Source organism: Zonotrichia leucophrys, chromosome 28 (assembly GCF_028769735.1).
Source record: "Zonotrichia leucophrys gambelii isolate GWCS_2022_RI chromosome 28, RI_Zleu_2.0, whole genome shotgun sequence".
Taxonomy (NCBI): domain Eukaryota; kingdom Metazoa; phylum Chordata; class Aves; order Passeriformes; family Passerellidae; genus Zonotrichia; species Zonotrichia leucophrys.
In genome coordinates this window covers 5,484,104-5,503,594 of record NC_088197.1, presented here as the reverse complement: position 1 = coordinate 5,503,594, position 19,491 = coordinate 5,484,104, and the positions used below count along the sequence as shown (strand labels likewise).

The following is a 19,491-nucleotide window of genomic DNA, read 5'->3' as shown; positions in this document are numbered from 1 at the left end:
CCTCATTGCACAATGCCTCAGAGCAGCCTGGCTGCAGGGGAATGAGCTCTGCTGAGCCTGGGGTGAGCCGAGTGACCAATGCTGTCCCTCCTCCTCCTCCTCCTGTCCCGAGCAGCACATCGCCATCCCGAGGCCCGACCGACCGGCGGAAGTGAGGACCTTCACCTTCTATCTCTCCAACATTGGCAAGGACAGCCCCCAGGGGAGCTTTGACTGCATCCAGCAGTATGTGTCCAGGTGAGTGTGTCCAAGGAAAAACCAGCCTCTTTTGGTTTCTTATTTTTATTTTTTACCTTCTCTTCTGGAGCATCTTTTCCCTAACAAAGCTTAATGCACGTTCTTCCTTTTTAGAGCCTTTCTGATCTGTTTTGATGTGGGGTTTTTTTTGGGAAGCATCTGGTTCCCTCTCAGCTCCCCTGTGTGCCCCCACTGTTATTCAGCTAACACCCCCCAGTGCCAGCCTGGTGTGCAGTGCCAGGAGTACCTTTTGCATTGCATTTCTCTTGCAGCAATGGCAATATCCATTTGGATTGCCTGGGAAGCATACAGGATAAAATCACCGTGTGTGCTACTGATGATTCCTACCAGAAGGCGAGGCAGAGCATGGCACAGGCAGAGGAGGAGACTCGCAGCCGGAGCGCCATAGTCATTAAACCTGGGGGGAGATATGTAGGTAAGCAGCCACTCCTTCTGGGGCTCTGCACTCCAGCCGGGAGCCAGCAGGCTCTGCAGGCAAATCCTGATGTTGTTGGCTCGGTTGTGGCAGCCTGAAAAGCTCCTGGCAGTTCTTTGTGGGTGATTCAGGGGGCTGCTCTGCTTGTGTCGTGTTGTCCTCACTTCCATCGTCACCCCAGGGAGCTGTGGCTGCCCTGGAGGTGCCCAGGGTGAGGCTGGAGCAGCCCAGAGGTGTCCCTGCCCTGGCAGGAGGTGGCACAGGGTGGTTTTAAGGTGGCACCCAGGCAGCAGCACTGAGGGCTGTCCATGTGCAGAGCTCTGGCCTTGGGTCCCGTCTGTCACATGGGCCCTGCTGAGCCCTCCCTGTGTCCCTGCTCGTGGCCAGCTCAGCTGGAAGTGCCACCCCCGTGTCACAGCTGTGCCCCACGGCGCCTGGCAGGGAGGGCACAGCAGCAGTGCCCTCTGTGTAACACAGGCACTCAGGCAGCCTGGCACAGCCCCTCTCACCGAGACAGCAGCAGGAAATCAAACCATGGCAAATGACACAGGGAGCCTGCAGAGACCCTGCTCAAGCTCAGCTCACAGGCTTTGGGCACAAACAGTAACCAGAATGCAGTTTCACTATTTTCATTATTTTTTTTCCTGAGGCAGCTGCTTTTCCTGCAGCCCATGTGATCTGCAGCCAGTCTCTTCTCTGAGGGATCTGTGATGAGAAGGATTGAGTTGCAAAATGTAGAACTGACCCAGACTCATTGTCACAGCAGCCAAGTGCTCAGAGCTGAGAGAGGAGATAGTAATCAGGAAGGAAATGCATTGATTTCCCGTAGGCCAGAAGATTATTTTGTTTAGCTCCTCTTTGAGAACATTACAGTAAGTGCCTGAAGTTAAAGCTTCTGAGGGAGAAGATTCTCAAAGCAATTTGCTTCCTGGAAAGATGGAGCAAAACTTTTTTAAAATTAAAAATACTCCTGGCTAAAACCTTTCAGTGGCCTGAAATGGAGACGGAGGCGTGTGAAAGCAGCAGGGGCAGAGCTCAGTGCTCCGAGATGAGATGTCAGTGTTTGAGCAGGAGAGGAAGGGCTTGGAAGGACAGTCCTGGTGTGGCATCTGCAGGTCCTGGAGTGCCAGCAGAGCATCAGCTGATTGCTGCAGGCTGGGCTGGAGGGACAGGGCTGCCTCTCACATTTCCAGGAGAACACGGAGCTCAGCACTCCAGTGCCAGGGGAGTCCTTCCAGGCAGCTCAGATGTGGAAAAATTTATAGGAAATGTTGAAACTGGAGAGCAGCAGGGACTTACAGATGTGAGCTGACACTTGAATAAATAGAAATGTAAATAGAGAGCTGCAGGTAAAGCTGCAGGGGAGGTGTGCATGCAGCCACAGACACGCACGTGTACAAATATTTGAAAATCTTTTGTGTCCTGGCTTAACTCGGTTTTTTCTTTTCCTATCGCTGCACATTTTGGCTCCAGCCTTTAAATGGAAACCTCCCAACGTGATGTTTTTACTGTTCATGACCTGGCAAGAGTTAAGGCAGTTCTAGAAAGCTGACGAATCTTCTCCTGTCCCATTTCTGGAAACAAAATCCAGTTGACCTCTGGATTGTGGGATGTTCAACGTGCGAACTGGTGCTGTTCCCCCTCTCACCTCCCCTCAGCCCTGCTGAGGATGGCTCGTGCTTCCTCTCCCAGCTCTGTGGTGTAGAATAAAAAGCCAGGAAATGGGGCCTGGGTTACGCAATGTGCAGCTCAGTAAAACAAACAGTGCAGACAATCCCCAGTATCTTCAGATGACTCAGTTGCAAACGTTGCTTCCTAGCAGTGGAGCAGTGCCCTGCTGGAACAAACCTCCCGAACGCTTGCAGTAAATGCTGGATGTTGTTTGTCCTAGTGAAGGTCACTTTCTCCAGCCCAAGTGATTATTGATTGGATCTCCAGGTTTCTAGACCTTGGAACCCACACGTTTTGTTTTCAGCTTTGCTTGGTGTGCCTTTGGTAGCAGGAACCTGCTCCTGTGTTTGGAACAGTCCCCATGCTTTGACCGGGCTCTGCTGAGAGATGCTGTGAGGGCTCTGTTTGTCAGTGGGAATGGGAGAAATGAATTGTTGGGCTGTGCTGTCAGCAGCCAAGGGCCACAGTGGGGATGGGGCTGAGATGCACTCCTGGGGCAGCTCTGTGCTCGTGTGCAGTGGAGAAGGGGTTATTCCATCAGCACCCTCATGAATAGGCTGATGGCCCAGTGTCAGCCCCATTCATGGGGCCTGTTTGGAGGGGGAAGGGAGGTGACCCAGCCCCATAAAGTTCCTATTGTTCTAAAAGCAGAAACATCTGCTGGAGGAGCGTTTTTGCTGAGCTCAGCAGCGGGGAGCCGCTCGTTGACCAGTTCTGGTCTTTCCACTCGGTATTTCCCACTCTTCTACACAATAATGCAGAATTTTCCTCTCGTAGGGAGGGCAGGAATAGTTCGATTAACCGTGGGGGATACGTGCACTTGGGATAAACGAAAAGCTGGCAAACAAAGGGAGCTTTATGTGAGCTGGTGGCCAATAATGCTCAGGTTTCCAGAGCTCGGTGTTGCTGTTTACTCGTTCCAAGCCTGTCACGACCCATAAAGCTCACGGGATGCGCGTCGGGACCCAGGGGGTGTGCTGGCGGTGTTTGTCCTTCCCTGTGCCCTCGTGCCACTCGCAGGGCTGTGCTGGACTCTGGTGGTGCCAGCCCCGCTGGCCGCTGCGAGGCGACTGCTGCACTTCACTATTCTCATCTCATTTTAGGCAAAAAGGTTCAGGTGCGTAAACCTGCACCAGGAGCTTCCGATGCTGTTCCCTCCAGGAAGCGCCCAACGCCAGTCAACCTTGCCAGTGCAATAAAGAGAGGCAATAGTGCCATTTCCCAGAGACCCTTCAAAGATAGGGTTGTGCACTTACTGGCACTAAAGCCTTATAAGAAACCTGAACTTATTCTCAGATTGCAGAAGGATGGACTTTCTCAGCAGGACAAGGATTTGCTGGATAACCTTCTGCAACAGGTTTGTACTCTGATGAAGGCAACGATTTAGGTAAAGGGAAAAAAAAAAAAATAAATGTCTCCTGAGCCCCCCCCTCCCTCCCGTGGCAGTGGGGCCGTTATCTGCAGGCTGCAGCTGAGTGTGGGGGACACAGCTCTGAGCTGCCAGTGCTGCTGCAGAGATAGCAGGAGCCTCCCTCGGGTTAGGGGGTGCAGCCAAGCTGGATGGTTTTGGCTCTCCACATCAGTCCCTTTCAGAGGGACACTTCTGCTTGGTCATGGGGAGGATTCTCTTAACAGAGGATCTGCAAGTTATTTGGTTATAACCTCTAAATCTCTATTTTATTCTCATGGATGTGAAGGAGCCACGCTCTGTATTGGTACAAGTTTTGTATATGAAGGAAAAGATGTCCCCAGTGTTGTTTTGTGCTCCTCAGAGCCCTTCCTGCTTGGAGGTGCCAGTGGTCAGGTGTGAAGATCATGCAGCTCCTTGCCAAGCAGATTATTTGTGTGTCAAGTGTGAAAGCTGTCTCCAAGCTGAATCAGTTCCTAGCACTTTGAGTCACATTAAAGGTGCCATTTTAGGCCTCACAGTAAACACCTTCATTGCTTTATTAAACACATCATGGCTATTTATTTAAATGCTGCAGCTGCCTCCTGGATTGGAATCAATTCTGGAAAAAAAAAAACAAAACTCCTTATTTTTTTTCTCTTTTACTCCTTTTATAAAGAGTGAGACAGGAGTTCACTTTGCCCAAGGGCGCAGGGCAGGTCCTATTAAAAACAGAGTCACAGCTGGCACAACCCGTTCCTTCCTTAGACTTTAATCCCGGAGCCCTTCATTTCCCAGCAGCTTTTTTGCAGCACTTTCTCAGTCCTGTCCCCGAGTTTCAGAGCAGAGAGCTCTGTTTGTGCTGCTGCCTTTGATGGATGCTGTGCCCCGGCCCCGGCGCGTGCGGGGCCGCCTCGCTCAGGCTGCCCTGGCTGTGAACGTGCAGCTCGTAAAGTTAATCCCTCTCAGGGCTCCCATCCACGGGCAGACACAGATAAGCTAAAAATTACAGCCTGTGTTCAAGCTAAATCTGTCTAGGTGTGGGTTTCATTGTGCTCTTGCATCTCTCTCTCTCTCTCTCTCTCGCAGGACTCCGTGTTCCTGGCGGCCTTTTTGCCTCATTTTGCAAGGTTTCTATTTTTGGGAGGGTTGGGGTGGAGCTTGCAGAGTCCCACACGAGCAAAACAAGGAGGTAGCAGCTCTCAGCCTCTGTGCACAGAAAAATCCGAGTTGTTCTTCCCAGGCTCCAGGAACAGGCAGGAAACAGGGAAATTCTGGGAGAGTTGTTGTTTTTGGTTTTTGGTTCTTGTTTTTTTTTTTTTTGGTGCAGCAGAACCTGGATTGGCTTTTGTCTCCTGGGTGTATTTACAGGGATACCTCGATGTAAAACACAGCTCAAATTCTTGTTGTATTTTGGCTCAGGATTTTGGAAAGCTGACAGGACTGAAAGGAAAAACAAAGTGTTTGTCATGTAAACTGATAACCGGGCTTTCTATTTTTTGCTTATCAGGAGAGTTTGCCGTGGTGGTTGTGCAGCCTTTTGCTCAGAAATGCCTAGATTTTTAATATTTTTATATTAGGTTGTAGAAAAGCAGAAGCAGGGGAATCAGCAGCATCTTCAGCTCATTCAAGACTTGCCACTCCTTAGCTTGTTTTTGAGGCACTTTCCTGCTGTGTGGATAATAGAAATCCCTGAGCACAGCCACGTCCTGAATGGAGAGCAGTAATCCCTAAACAGATGCACGGGATGCCCGTGCAGTGAATAAAAGCATTTTGCACTGTGAGGGGCAGCAGTCCCTGGGCTGAGGGGCTCCAGCAGGGAATTGGGGCTGCAGCTGCTGCTGTGCCTGCCTGTGGGCAGAGCCTTCAGCACCTGGGCCTCCTCATCCCTCTGCACACACACACATCCAAGGCTTTATTTTCCTATTTCCATTTGGAACCTGCCGTGCTCTGCAAGCTGGGGTTGCCCAGAGGAGCTGCCCCATCCCTGGGAGTGTCCAAGCAGCAATCTGGGATAATGGGAGGTGTCCCTGCCCTTGGAATCTGATGGAACCAGAGCATTCCATGAGTTTTCACTCCCTGTGAAAGCCTCACTGGGGCTCTTTGCTTTCCTCCAGCTCTGGGTTTTCAGGCCTGTACCAACAGCAAGAAGTTAAATTTTCAGTCAGGCTGTGGAAAGACTGATCCAAGTGGGATAACTCTTTCCCAGGTTGTTTCCATTCTAATCCAGCTGTGCCCATTCCAGCAGCTTCTCCTCTCTGTGCAGGAGTTTGTGGGGAAACTCTGAGTGTGCTGAGCTCCCTGCAGGGCTCTGGAAATCCCAGGTCCTGGAGAAGTTCTCCCTAGAATCCAGGTGGTCCCAGGGCATTCTCTCACAGCTCCCTGAGAAAGCAGCTCTGTTGGCTCGGTAGTGAGAAATTATCTCCTGGCAATTGTTAACCAAGTTATGGCCCCCAGAGTTCCTCTTTGGCCATAAACTGCCCCGTTTTGGCTGTGGGACAGGTGTGATAAGTGAACTGCCTGTTCCCATTAAGGCTTTATTTCCAGGTGTTTCCATCAAGTGGTGTTGTGCTGCTCCAGGCTCCCCAAGCTGAATAATCTCTTTTAGATATGACTTATTTCCCACTCAACTGGATGTGCTTTAGAAGCTCATTATGAATTATTGCAGCGACAAGGCGAAAGGAAAGGCACACTTTGATTAAATAATCTTAATAATAAGGAAATGAAATATTAAAGTCTCTCCTTGTTCTCTGACACTACTAACAGCTGCTAAGTCTGCTCAGATTTTGCCTTCATCTTAGCTCTTGTTTGCTCGAGGAAGTGAGGAAATGAAAGCCTCATGATGGTTTTCCAAATTCCTTCTGTTGCAGGTGGCAAATCTGAGTGCCAAGGACAGCACTTTCACACTGAAAGATTGTGTATACAAAGAAGTGCAGAAGGACTGGCCTGGCTACTCAGAAGGAGATCAGCAGTTGTTGAAGAGGATCCTCGTTAGGTAATTACCCATTTTCTGCTCTGTGATATCATCCAGGGAAGGTTCTGTAAATCAGGGTGACCAAGGTCTGGAGGTTGATATTTTGACATCATTTTAAACTGTCCATCACCCAGGGACCTGTAGGTGTGGCTGAAGTTGAATATCCAGGTGGATCCACTCTTCACATCTTTAAATGTGAATGTCTTTAAATCATTAGAGGCAAAGCTTGGGGGAAACCTGCCAGGGAGCAGGGCTGGTGCATTTAATGCTGCTGGTGTAAAATGGAGATGAGGTGATTAAATGTCTCCAGCTCAGCTCTCCTTTGAAACTCTCCCTCCTTTTTCCCACATCTTCCTGTGCAGCCTGGAGTGTTTCATCCCTAAATCTGAGACTGGGTTGAAATCGTGGATGTGTGGAAAAGCAAGAGGTTGTTCTGTGGGGATAAATCCCTTTAAAATCCTCCTGCTTGGAGGGTGATCTCTGTTCCCTTGTTCCCTCCTGGAACAGCCCTTAACTGACTCAGTTCATCCTTATTGCTGACAATTTTCCCCCTCTAAAGATATTTTCCTTAGGTGAAGCCTCCAAGCTTGGAAGCTTCTGGCTGGCAGGGAAAGAAATCTCCCAGTTTTACGCAGAATTCTGCTCTCAGTGTTGATATTTTTCAGTGCCTTGGTTCAGATTTTGTCGTGCAGGCAGAGCTTTTACTTGTGCTTTATTTTATTGCACTTTTGGTTAAGCTGAAGCACAGCATGCTCTGTTTGAGCACTTCCCATGATTTAAAAGCACAATTGACTTGGAGATGAGACTTTTTAAACCAACAGAAAACTTGCACTCCAAGTGCTTTGGTGTGCTCAAGGAAAATCAAAACTCATTTAAATGGCCTTGATGGGAAATTATAATTAAAAGGAAAAATACAACTGCCATGCAGTCTTTATGGCTTTCAGAAAAAAATAATTAAAATACCCAGAGTGAATTTGTCCCTGTAGAAAAGCCGTGTTTACTGCTTTTTCTAGAATTGTGGCGTTCACTTGGGCTGGGGTCTAAAAATAGACCTTGGAAAGGATGTGTTCAACTGTACAAACAAAGCCCTGCTCAGGCAGTGCAGGTAATGAGGCTCCAAAATGGGAAAAAAACCACGTTGGAGGAAAGCAGAGGAAGGGCACAGGAGGCAGCAGGGTTTGCACGATACCCAATGGTTCAGCTCCTCCTGGCTGGCAGGGCCAGTGCCCCAGCAGCTGCTGTAATTAGCACATCTGCACTCATTAACACATCTGCACTCATTAACACATCTGCAGATGCTAAAGCTGGGTCTAGCTAGGCTTGGGTTAAACCAGCTGGGTTTTTTTCTCATTTTTTGTGTTTTCCATCCCTGTGGCACCCCTGGGCTGTGCGAGGTGTCCCAGCCTGGGCCTGGGTGAGCTTTCAGCTCCTTCCATCCCCAACCATTGCCTGGAATCCTTGCTCTGCTGAGCCCAGTGCTTTCCTGGCTCCTTAAATCCACAATTAACAATTAGATATGCCAGGCTTGCTCAAGCAGCCCCCAAAAGCCACTTGGGCTGGGTTATTTGGGCAGTGTCAGTGTCCCCATGCTCACAAGCCCCAGGTCCTTTCCTTGAGCCGCTCTGTGGCTGCTGAGGTTGTTTTAAAATCAAATTAAACAAAGCCAGGACAGTGGTGACACTGCAGATGTCCCAATATTGCTGCAGCACAGCCCAAGGTTCAAGCTCAGGTTAAAAGCCAGATCTTGTCAAGTGCTGGGTGTTATCTCTGAGATAAATCTTCCCAATGTTTGAAGGGTGTGAGTGAGCTTTGATGCTGATTCCAGTTGTTTGGGAGAATTTAAAAGTGGGGTTATTCAGGCTCCACAGCTCCTGACAAGCTGACTGCAGAGCTGCTTTATTAAAACCTTTAACCCTGAATTCTGGGGTTTTTTTTTCAGTTTGTCAGCTGCAACTTGATGCAAGAGTGGGTTTTTTTAATTGAATGATTAATTGAGGGGCAGTCTGGTGTCAGAATTGTTGGTCAAAGCTGGTGGGCTGGGAAAATACTCTGAGATCTGCAGAGACCCAGCCTGGAGGGGAATCCAAGTGATTCTAATTGTGCTTTTTGTTGCTACAAAAGGTTTTTGTTTTATTTGTCCAATACCACAAATACAGCCCGGAGTAGCTCTGTTTTGCATGATGCAACTTAAAAGTATTATTGGGAAGCCCAAAATGTAAATCCTGGTGGACCAATAATACCTCAGCAGTTGCTGTTATAATGCTGCTTTTCCTGGACCCAGAGGAGCTCGCTGCTGAAAGGGCTCCTGTTGCCACAAAGTGTTGTTTTAATGATGCTAATGAGTGGGAGAGTTTATTCCTCAACATCTGAGCTTCAGTTTCAGCCCCTCTTCAGTGAGCTTTGCTTTCTGGGTTGTCTCAGAAAGCAAACACTCAGCAGAAATTTGTTTAATTAATGTCTCCCTGAGCTGTATTTCAATCAGCAGGAATAATATCTGATATCCTTTACACCTTCAAATTCAACGCCACTTTCACTGGCCTCCATGTGAATTATGTTTCTGAGGCTGGGATTAATTTGTTTGAGTTCTTACGTCACCGGTTGAAGAGAAAAAAGGTGAAATTGTTGAAAAAGGAATTCCAAATTCAACAGGGAATTGAAAAGAAAGAGGTCCAAGGTGTTCCTTCCATTGCCAAGGAGCCACAAAAATCACGGGAAAGCAAGGAGGAGAATTTGTCAGTGATGTTTTCCCACTGTAGTTTCTCATTCCTCACGGATTTTATTGGAGACCAGGGGCTGGAGGAGCCCCTTTGTGACCCCTCAAGCAGAGCCCAGGGTGAGCAGTGTGCCCTGGCACGTGTGCACTGCAGTGTAGCAGTGTGCCCTGGCACAGTGTGCCCTGCAGTGTGCCCTGCAGGGTGTGAGCAGTGTGCCCTGGCACAGTGTGCCCTGCAGTGTGCCCTGCAGGGTGTGAGCAGTGTGCCCTGCTGTGTGCCCTGCAGTGTGTGAGCAGTGTGCCCTGGCACAGTGTGCCTCGTGTGCCTGCAGGTGTGAGCAGTGTGCCCTGGCACAGTGAGCAGTGTGCCCTGCACAGTGTGCCCTGCAGGGTGTGAGCAGTGTGCCCTGCAGTGTGCCCTGCATGTGCCCTGCAGGGTGTGAGCAGTGTGCCCTGGCACAGTGTGAGCAGTGTGCCCTGCAGTGTGCCCTGCAGGGTGTGAGCAGTGTGCCCTGCAGTGTGCCCTGCAGGGTGTGAGCAGTGTGCCCTGGCACAGTGTGCCCTGCAGTGTGCCCTGGCAGGGTGAGCAGTGTGCCCTGCAGTGTGCCCTGGCACAGTGTGCCCTGCAGGGTGTGAGCAGTGTGCCCTGCAGTGTGCCCTGCAGGGTGTGAGCAGTGTGCCCTGCAGTGTGCCCTGGCACAGTGTGCCCTGCTGTGTGCCCTGCAGGGTGTGAGCAGTGTGCCCTGGCACAGTGTGCCCTGCAGTGTGCCCTGGCACAGTGTGCCCTGCTGTGTGTGAGCAGTGTGCCCTGGCACAGTGTGCCCTGCAGGGTGTGAGCAGCCCGTTGTGTTTTGCAGGAAGCTGTGCCAGCCCCAGAACAGCGGCGCTTTCCAGGGAGAAGCTCCGTCGCTGAGCCCTCCGAAGGACACGCTGAGCTCCAGCTCTCCCCCCCAGGTGGGTCTGGCTGTGCCTGTCTGCACCCTGTAATCGCCTGCTGCCGGGTCAGGAGGGCCCTGGCGTTTTATTTCTCTTTTATTAACTTGGAGTCTCACTCGGGCTTTGCTCAGCATCTGTTTCTCCTCTGGCCGTGGCCAGGCAGGGCCTGTGGGGAGGATCTCTGACAGCGAGGCTCAGGTTTAGTTTTGAGGGCTGAATTCCTTTTGCAGTGCCTCCATCCCTGCTGGAGTTCCTGGGAGAAGCAGCTTGTGTTTTCCTCATTACTAATAATTGAGTGGAACGAAGCTGTAATAAGCAGCTCCCAAACACGGCTGAGTTATTAAAACCCTTGACCTTTTGCAGCCTAATTGCTGTGACAGATCAGGGGCAGGTTGGGCTGCTCCTGCCTCAGAGATGCCAGAGCAGGGAGCTGTGAAAAGAACATTTTGCCTGCTTTTTCCATGACCATAAACCACCCAGGAGCCACGTTTGACGTGAGCCTTGTCCCCACTTCTCCCAGGATCTCCCAGCACAGGCGTTGTGAAACGTTCTGCCTTCCCAGTGCTCTGCCTTCCCCTCTCCCCGTGTGGGTCAGCCCAGACAAGTTGGGTATTTATTCTTCTCCTGCCAGTGGAATGTGTAATGCCTGCTTGTCTGGACAGACGCACCGAGGATTAGTGGCAAAGAATATTAACAGGTAAAGAAGTTATGTGCTCTCTGGCACTGAGAGGGAGGCAGTTCTCTGGTTGAGAACAAGGACTGGGCAACTTGTTTGCCAGGTAGCTGATTGCAAATCCTCTCCTGCTCTGCTGTGGGCATGTTCCTGGTGAATGGAGAGCGATCACCTTCAAGTTAGCTCACAAAGATCCTGGTCTTGTGTTGTCTTTTAAGGCTGAAAAATCATCTTGTTTCTCTGGCTGTCTGTATTTTAAAGATTCAGAGGTCTTTAGGGTGAGGTTTTGATCTCTCAGAATGACCCAGCTGAAACTCTGGGTGGTTGGTGGGGTTGGATTTGAGAATGTCCCCGTTTCACCAGCCTATCCAGTGTGGAATAGAAACGTTTCCAGCATGATTCTGCCGTGTCAGACAGCAAACCACAGCACTGGGAGCTGTCACTTTTTTAATACTCGCTGGCTGTAGTTTCTATTTAGAGAAATGGTTTCTAATGGGTGCAGTGCCAGCAGGGGATTGGGATTTGGTAGGCTGGAATGCAGAATATTTTGGGAAGGTTCAGCTGTGGAATGAAGGTGAAGGAGATCGGTGTGGTAATTGTAGAAAATGGATGTATAGAACCCTCCTAACCAGAGGGATGAGTTTGGAGGAGCTGACATTGGTTGTTTTTAGAGGAAAGGTTGTAAAGCCTGGCAGGTTTCTGAGCTGTGTCACCTGCTGGGAGCCCTGCAGATGGAGGTGTCCCCTCCTGGGGGAGGCGATGCTGCCAAGCCGGTCGGACGTGCTGTCCTTGCCCCTTGAGCTCAGTGGCAGAACCAGCAGCTCTGCCTTAATTACTCTGACAGGTGGAAAGAATTCCTGGCACTGAGCAGTGTCCTCGAGACCCCTGAGTTAGCAAAGAGAGAGAGAGAAATCCAGGTGAAAAAGGGGGAACTGGGGGCAGCCACCATGCACAGCTGCACCTCAGCCATGGAACAACATTTCCATTCGCTAACACGTCGCCATCCCGCCTGAGACAGAAAGAAAATAATGGATTATCCAAGAGAAATAGGCAGAGCTATCGTTTGTTTTCCTCTGGGCACGGAGGAATCCTTGGCCAGAGCTGGTGCAGCCCCAGCGCTGCCAGGTGGGCGCGCAGCGAGCGCTGGCTCAGCCTGGTGGATGGATCCTTGCATGGAGCAGCTGCCTCCGAGCTCGGGCACGGCTGGGAGCCACTTCCCTCTCTGGCCTTGCTCAGAAAGGGTGGCTCAGGTCACGTTGGCCCCCGTGACGTGGCTGCCTCGGTGTCCCCTCGTGCCTGAGTTCTGAGAACCGAGCACTTGGCGCTTCCTCCCGCCTTCCGGGCAATGCCTCGCTCCCGACAAGGGGAAGGGGTGAAGCTCTTGGCCACGGAGCTGGGGGTGAAATGCAGAACTGCTGATCCCTCCCTGCTCCAGAGGGCTGGGCACACGTTTTTCCTTCACTTTGGGGTGCTCGGGACAGATGTTTTCACCCCAGAATTGTTTGGGTTGGAAGGGAGCTTAAGGATGATCCAGTGCCCCCCCTGCCATGGGCAGGGACGCCTTGCAGTGTCCCAGGGTGCTCCAAGCCCTGTCCAGCCTGGCCTGGGACACTTCCAGGGATATTTCCTCTCTCTAACTGGGTGGGATGGGGCAGGGTTTGGGTTCCAAAGGGCTGGCTTTGAAAGGAGCTGCAGTGAGGGTGATCTGGGGCTGTGTGTGCATAACAGGACAGGTCAGGAATTGCTGCTGGGGTTCTTTAGGCTGTCCCACCAAGCTGCGGGCTCTGGGAAGCAGCTTGGGAGGGATCAGCTGCTTTTCCCGGGATGTTCCCTCCTCCCCTGTATTGCACCACCACCTAGTGGCAGCACCCAGCTCCACCTCTGCACCTTGAACGCGATTTAATTCTCCTTTCTTCCCCCTTCTCCCCAGCAGAAACGACCCTTACCTGTGGAGTTCATCGACCCCCTGGCCAACAAGAAGCCCAGGATCTCGCACCTGGCGCACAGAAGCCAGCCCACCCTGAACGGGAAGCTGAATTCCTCCAACGGCAAGGACAGCCTGGCCCTCCCTGCCCCGGCGCTGCCCCCGGAGCCCCCCGTGGGCTCCAGCTCCTCCCTGCCGGCCCTGGAGCTGCCCAGGCCCCACGACCCCCTCTCGGATGTCAGCAACGACCCGGCCCACAACGGCAGAGACTGTGAGAGCAGCACGGAGCCTCCCGAGAGACTGAGTCACCCCCTGCCCACAGACTGTGCCCAGAGCAGCAAACACAACTGCGGCTCCTACGTCAAATCCAAGAAAAAATCCAAAAAGCACAAAGACAAGGAGAAGGACAGGAAGGAGAAGAAGAGCGAGGAGAAGTGCAAAGAGGAGAAGCAGAACTGTGAAGTAATAAAAAATGCTGATTTAGTTAGTGTTGCCCAGGAGCAGGTGCCAGGTGAGTGGGGGCCCGGAGGGGCTCTGCTGTTGGCTGGGTGTGGTGCCAGGGTTCCCTGCAGCAATGGGCACATCTGGGCCACCCCAGCTGCTCTGGGGACCCAAAGGCCAGCGCTGTCCTCCCTCCAGATCACCAGAGGTGCTTCCTCTCCCCACACAGGCTATCAGGTTTTTCCTGTTTAACCTTCCCTGCTGTTTAGAGCTGCCTCAGAGCGTGTCATGTTTCTCCTGGTTAAATTAAAAGCTGGGATAATCTGTGGGGATGAAAGGCTGGGAGCAGTGGGAAGAGCAGTGCCGAGCTTGTGTTGGCTCTTGTGATGACTGTTGTTTGGGTTTTTAATGAAAAGTTACTCACAAAAGCTTTTAAAACTGGCTACAAAAGAAATGATAGATAAACCTGGTGATAAATGCAGTTAGAGCAGTGGAGAACCAGCTCTTCCAGGCTGGGAAAGCTTCCTCACATCCCACAGGGGCTGGGGATTTATTTATGCAAGGGCTGACACAGCAGTGAATCTCCACTGAGGTGGGGTGAAAACATTTTCCATCAGGCCACTGTTCCAGAGCCAGGTCCGTGCTCTCTGAGAAGTCAGAGCAGAGAATATTTCTTGGCTGATCCCATCCATTCCTTCTCCTGCTGTTTCCATGTTTTCTGCTGTTTTCTTGCAGCTCCCCAGAGCCCTGGGACTTTCCCTGCAGCCTCTGGGAATATCTGTTAAATTCCTTTGTGCATTTTCCTTCACCCTGCTACTATTTTCTACATTCCCCTTCCTCCCTGGTGCGTGAAAATCCTCCAGTTTTGGCTCCAGAAGGACAATATTTTGAAATGGAGACTCCTTTGCTGGATTCCTGGAAAGGGGGAGCTTCTCAGGGTGTTGGGATTGAGCTGGTCCCTTCCCTTCCTCACAGCTTTGCAGCAGTGACAAAATTCCTTTTGGTGGCTCAGCTAAGGACAGTCTGTGGGCTGGTGGCTGTGTGGCACCGCAGAACTGAGAATTCTTCCACTTTTGTGTCAATCCTGGTTTTTTTCTGTGAATTTTGTGTTTCTTCCGTGTTGTTTCTCTTCCCCATAAGCCTCCAGAGTGGTTCTGGAGAGACACTCACACATTCTCTCTTTTTGTCTTATAAACACCCAAATCCCTGGGAAATTGCTGAGCCTCCTCCACCACCTTTTCTGCTTCTCTTTGCTGTTTAATTCCTGGATTTTTGTTAATTATTGGGAGCTGGGGGTTTGTTCCCGCTGCTGTTTTGAGGTAACAAACACAAGCTGGGCTGGGAGCAATCACAAACAGGATGTGGTCAGTCCTGCTTGGATCCTGGACAGCCAGGGCTGGGATGTTTTCCTTCTGTGGTAGCCCCAGCCTCGTCCTGTCCTTGCCCACATTCCCCCCTGGAGCTGTGGGGAAGCAGAGAATCACAACAAGTTTGGGTTGGAAGGACCTTAAAGCTCCTCTGCTCCCACCACCTGCGTGGGCAGGGGCACCTCCTGCCACAAGTGGGAGTTTCAACCAGGGATTTTGTTCCAGAGGCTCTGGAGGGACCTTTGGGGTCCTTTCAGTCAGTAGGTGGCACTCACAGGCAAAAATAAACCTCCCGAGTCCCTTGCACCATCCTCAAACCCTGCTCTGCATCTCCCAGGCTGTGGGCACAAAGGGGGAAAAGCAGGAGGAGCTGCAGCAGGGATTTGGGATTGGGATGGATTCAGAAACTCTGGGGGTTTTGTGCCATTCTCCCATCCTGCTCAGGAAGGCTTTTCCCTGGAAATGCAGAAAAAAGCAGAAGGAAAAGCAGGAGGAATTTGGGATTGGGATGGATTCAGAAACTCTGGGGTTTTTTGTGCCATTCTCCCGTCCTGCTCAGGAAGGCTTTTCCCTGGAAATCCAGAAAAAAGCAGGAGGAATTTGGGAATTCGTGGTTTGTTGAACTTTCAGAAACAGTTTGGGATGGGTGATTATTGTTTTTGTGCCATTCTCCCATCCTGCTTAGGAAAGCTTTTCCCTGGAAATGCAGAGGAAATTCAGGGCACTGCAGGCCCAGGTTTGCAGCTGGGTGTGCTGAGGGTTTGCAATGTCACACACAATTTGTGGGAAGTGTCCCTTGCCAAAGGTGGATCCAGCTGCTTTCCCCTGCACTCTTGGGTGGGTGTGCAGGGTGAGTCTGCCTTAGGTTTATTCTGTTCCTCCTTCAGTTTCTGAGCATTCTTTAATGCCTGGGTTTTGCCCCGAAATCCTCTCTGTGGTGCCCTGCTCTGGGATATTGATTCAGATCTCACCTGGAGATGCCCAGAGGAATCCCTCAAGTTTGGAATCAGCAGAACAGAAGTTTCCCCTTGCCCAGCCCAGCTCTCTGGGCTCAGGGCTGTGTTTTCCTCCTCCCCAGTGCTGCTCTCGCTGTTATCCCACTCCAGGCACTGTTTACCCTCCAATTAAATTCAGATTTTTTCCCTGCTCGCTGCACAGGCTGATGTTGGTGTTGTTTTGCTGACAGACAAATACTGGAGGGGCCTTGAACTTTCAGCCACCTTGTTGTGGCTCCTCTGCCTCTGTCAGTTCCAAGCAAAACAGAAATCCTTTAGAATTCCATAAACTCTGTGTTTCAGGCAAGTTTTACGAGTTTGAAGCTGAATTGCAAAGAGCTTTGAAGTTTAAGAACATTTATAAACAGATCTTTATTTTTTCAGGTTTAAATGGAACATGCAATAATTCTAGTGTACCAACATCAACTTCAGACATGCCAGATTATTTATTGTAAGTATGTTTATCAGTTGCTTCATCACTTTGGGGTCATGTTTCAAGCTAAGAAATCACAACGTGCTGGGGATTTTTGTTGGACTTTTTGTGTTATTTGATAGAACTTTGTTAGGTGGGTGTAAGGAAAGGAGTAAACCCAGCTCTGCAGATGAATAGTTGAGACTGAACTTGATATCAAAGCTGGATTTTACCTCCTTGAGGAGTTCAAGGTTATCTCCTATAAATTGTTTGAGCACTTCAAGAAACATCTCATACCTTTAGAGGGGTTTGTGAGGATTAAACATCTCCACGTTCCAGCTGGAAACTTGGAATAATCTGCTGGGGAAGGCAGGGCAAGGAAGGATTTGGGCTGGTTTGTTCATTCTTGCCCTCTTCAGAGCCAAGATCATCTCCATAAAGCAGTGAAATATTCTTTCCTGGGAGGCTCCAACCCCTGGGTTAGGATCTGAGTTGTTCCTTGACTCTTTAATCAGATCCCCCCGAGGTTAATTAAACAACCCAAACCCAAAAATCCCTGTGAAGGAAGCCCAGAATCTGCATAAACCCAAACCTGTCCTAAACAAAGCTTTGGGGTGAGGGAAAACTTATAGCTGGGAGGAAAATTGTGTGTGCATGTCCCAGCCCTGGGGTTGTTCCCATCAGAGCTGGTTTGGCTGAGCTGGGAGGGAAGGGATGGAGGAGGAGGAGGAGGAGGAGGAGGAGGAGGAAGCTCCAGGGCAGATAAAGGTTTCTGCTGTGGTTGTGCTGCATCAGCCATACAAACAACCCCTTCAAGGTGACACTTTTAGGTTTATTCCAAAGAATTCGTGTGGCTGGGGGGAAAATTGTGGTTTTTTCTCTAACCCATGTGCTGATCCCTCCCAGAATGGGACATTGCAGCGCCCTGGGCTCTCCCCAAAGAAACTGGGAGAGGTTTCTGAGCTCTGGGTCTCACCCAGGGTGACCTGGCTGGTTTGTGCCCAGCTCCTCAGATTCTGAGCCTGTCACTGCTGTTTGATGCTCTCTATCCTGTGGGGATGGTTCTTTATCCCACCCTGGCAAGGAGTCTGTTCTAGGGAGCACATAAAAAGTTAAAGCACTGAAAGTTTCCCCTTAATCTGAGGCCTAAATCAGCTTTTCCATGTTCAGGCACCGCATGGCCCTGCTGCAGCCAGAGCAGGGAGGCAAATTAGAGCCATCACCTACCAAAAGATGAGTTTTACCTTCAGAGAGAGCTGTAAAAATCAGCTTTAATGGCTTTTTGTTGAGCAAAATAACTTCCAAAAGGCCCCCAAAGGCACATCAGTTCAACCTGAGCTCAGGACACGTCAAGTGTCTCAGGAAGGTGCTGGAAATAGAGTTGCTGGTGGAAAAAAAAATACTGAATAAAGCTCCTCACCGTGGCTTCTTGTCATGCTCTTGCCACATAATGGCCCTGCCAGCGTTTTGCAACGATGGCTCAATGCTTTTTGTGTTCCTTTAAAGACTCTCAGCACTGGAAGCATCATATTCCTGCTGTTCCAATGCCTGGCACAGATGCAGAACTCCATGTTCTGCGGGCCAGCAGGAGTCAGGGAAGCTGTAGCAGCACTATCTGAGTGTCCTCCTCCACCCCCAGTGCTCCAGGCTGGGCTGTACCTGCCCATTCCACCCTATCTGGCAGAGATAGCGAGCTTTGGGAGCAAACATTGTTTGTTTTACAGCAGGTCAAGGCAACAATCCCCGCTGGTTGCCTCCATAATTTGCTACTTTAATGCAAGGCAGGATGAGAGGAAACGGCCTCGAGCTGCACCAGGGGGGTTTGGATGGGTACTGGGGAGAATTTCCTCACAGGGACAGGGAATCACCATCCCTGCAGGGATTTAGGCCGTGTGGAGGTGGCACTTGGGGACGTGGCTCAGTGGTGGCCCTGGCAGTGCTGGGATTTGATCTTGGAGGGCTTTTCCAGCTTTAACCCCAGAATGGTTTGGGCTGGGATGAGCTGGAGCCCACCCAGTCCCACCCTGCCACGGGCACAGACCCCTTCCAGCATCCCAGGGTGCTCCAGGGACGAGACAACCACAGCTTCTCTGGGAACTCCATCCCAGACCCCTCACAGTGAAGAATTCCTTCCCAAAACCCCATTTAGGTGATCCTGTGATCCTCAGTTATCCAGGATTTTGTTTCCAGGCTCATCCCCACAGCAGCATCTGAGAGAGAATCCCCTAAAACCAATTCCCCCCTAAAACCAATCTCCTCCTCAAAACCCATTGACCTCAAAACCCATTCCTTCCCAAAACCCCATTTAGATGCTCCTGTGATCCTCAGTTATCCACAATTTTGTTTCCAGGCTCATCATTTTGTGCTCAGCACTGCAACAACCCAGAGAGAATCCCCTAAAACCAATCCCCTCCTCAAAACCCATTACTTCCCAAAACCCCATTTAGATGCTCCTGTGATCCTCAGTTATCCATGATTTTGTTTCCAGGCTCATCCCCACAGCAGCATCTGAGAGAGAATCCCCTAAAACCAATGCCCCCAAACCAATCTCCTCCTCAAAACCCATTGACCTCAAAACCCATTCCTTCCCAAAACCCCATTTAGATGCTCCTGTGATCCTCAGTTATCCACAGTTTTGTTTCCAGGCTCATCCCCCTGTGCTCAGCACCACAACAACTCAGAATGAATCCCCTAAAACCAATGCCCCCCTAAAACCAATGTGCCCCTAAAACCAATCCCCCCCTAAACCAATCTCCCCAAAACCAATCCCCCCCCCCTAAAACCAATCCCCCCAAAACCAATGCCCCCAAACCAATCCCCTCCTCAAAACCCATTGACCTCAAAACCCCATTTAGATGCTCCTGTGATCCTCAGTTATCCACGATTTTGTTTCCAGGCTCATCATCTTGTGCTCAGCACTGCAACAACCCAGAGAGAATCCCCTAAAACCAATCCCCCCAAACCAATCTCCCCCAATCCAGTTCCCCCCTCCAGAGCCACTGAGCAGAGCCTTTTCCCCTGCAGAAAATACGCAGCCATCTCCTCCTCGGAGCAGCGTCAGAGCTACAAGAACGACTTCAACGCGGAGTACAACGAGTACCGGGACCTGCACGCCCGGATAGAGCGGATAACCCGACGGTTCACCCAGCTGGACGCCAAGCTGAAGCAGCTTCTGCAGGGCTCTGAGGAGTACAAGGTGGGGAGATGGCAGAGGGAGCTCGCTGAGCACGGGGCAGAGCTGCAGGGCTGTGATCCTGCTCTCCTGGGCTGCCTCAGGCTGTGAATTCCAGCCCTGGAGCTGCTGGGGAACGTGCAGGCAGCTGAC

At 50.8% G+C, this 19,491-nt stretch overlaps 1 protein-coding gene across 1 annotated transcript in view; it reads left to right on the top strand.

Moving 5' to 3' along the window:
* The window catches only part of ELL (elongation factor for RNA polymerase II), a 53,434-nt gene that overhangs the window by 31,618 nt on the left and 2,325 nt on the right, over positions 1–19,491 (top strand). The window contains exons 3-10 of the mRNA XM_064734525.1: positions 116–237; positions 510–673; positions 3,448–3,701; positions 6,602–6,726; positions 10,276–10,372; positions 12,961–13,462; positions 16,139–16,205; positions 19,191–19,362. Coding sequence (XP_064590595.1) covers positions 116–237; positions 510–673; positions 3,448–3,701; positions 6,602–6,726; positions 10,276–10,372; positions 12,961–13,462; positions 16,139–16,205; positions 19,191–19,362 — 1,503 coding nt within the window. The remainder of the gene's footprint in view (positions 1–115; positions 238–509; positions 674–3,447; positions 3,702–6,601; positions 6,727–10,275; positions 10,373–12,960; positions 13,463–16,138; positions 16,206–19,190; positions 19,363–19,491) is intronic.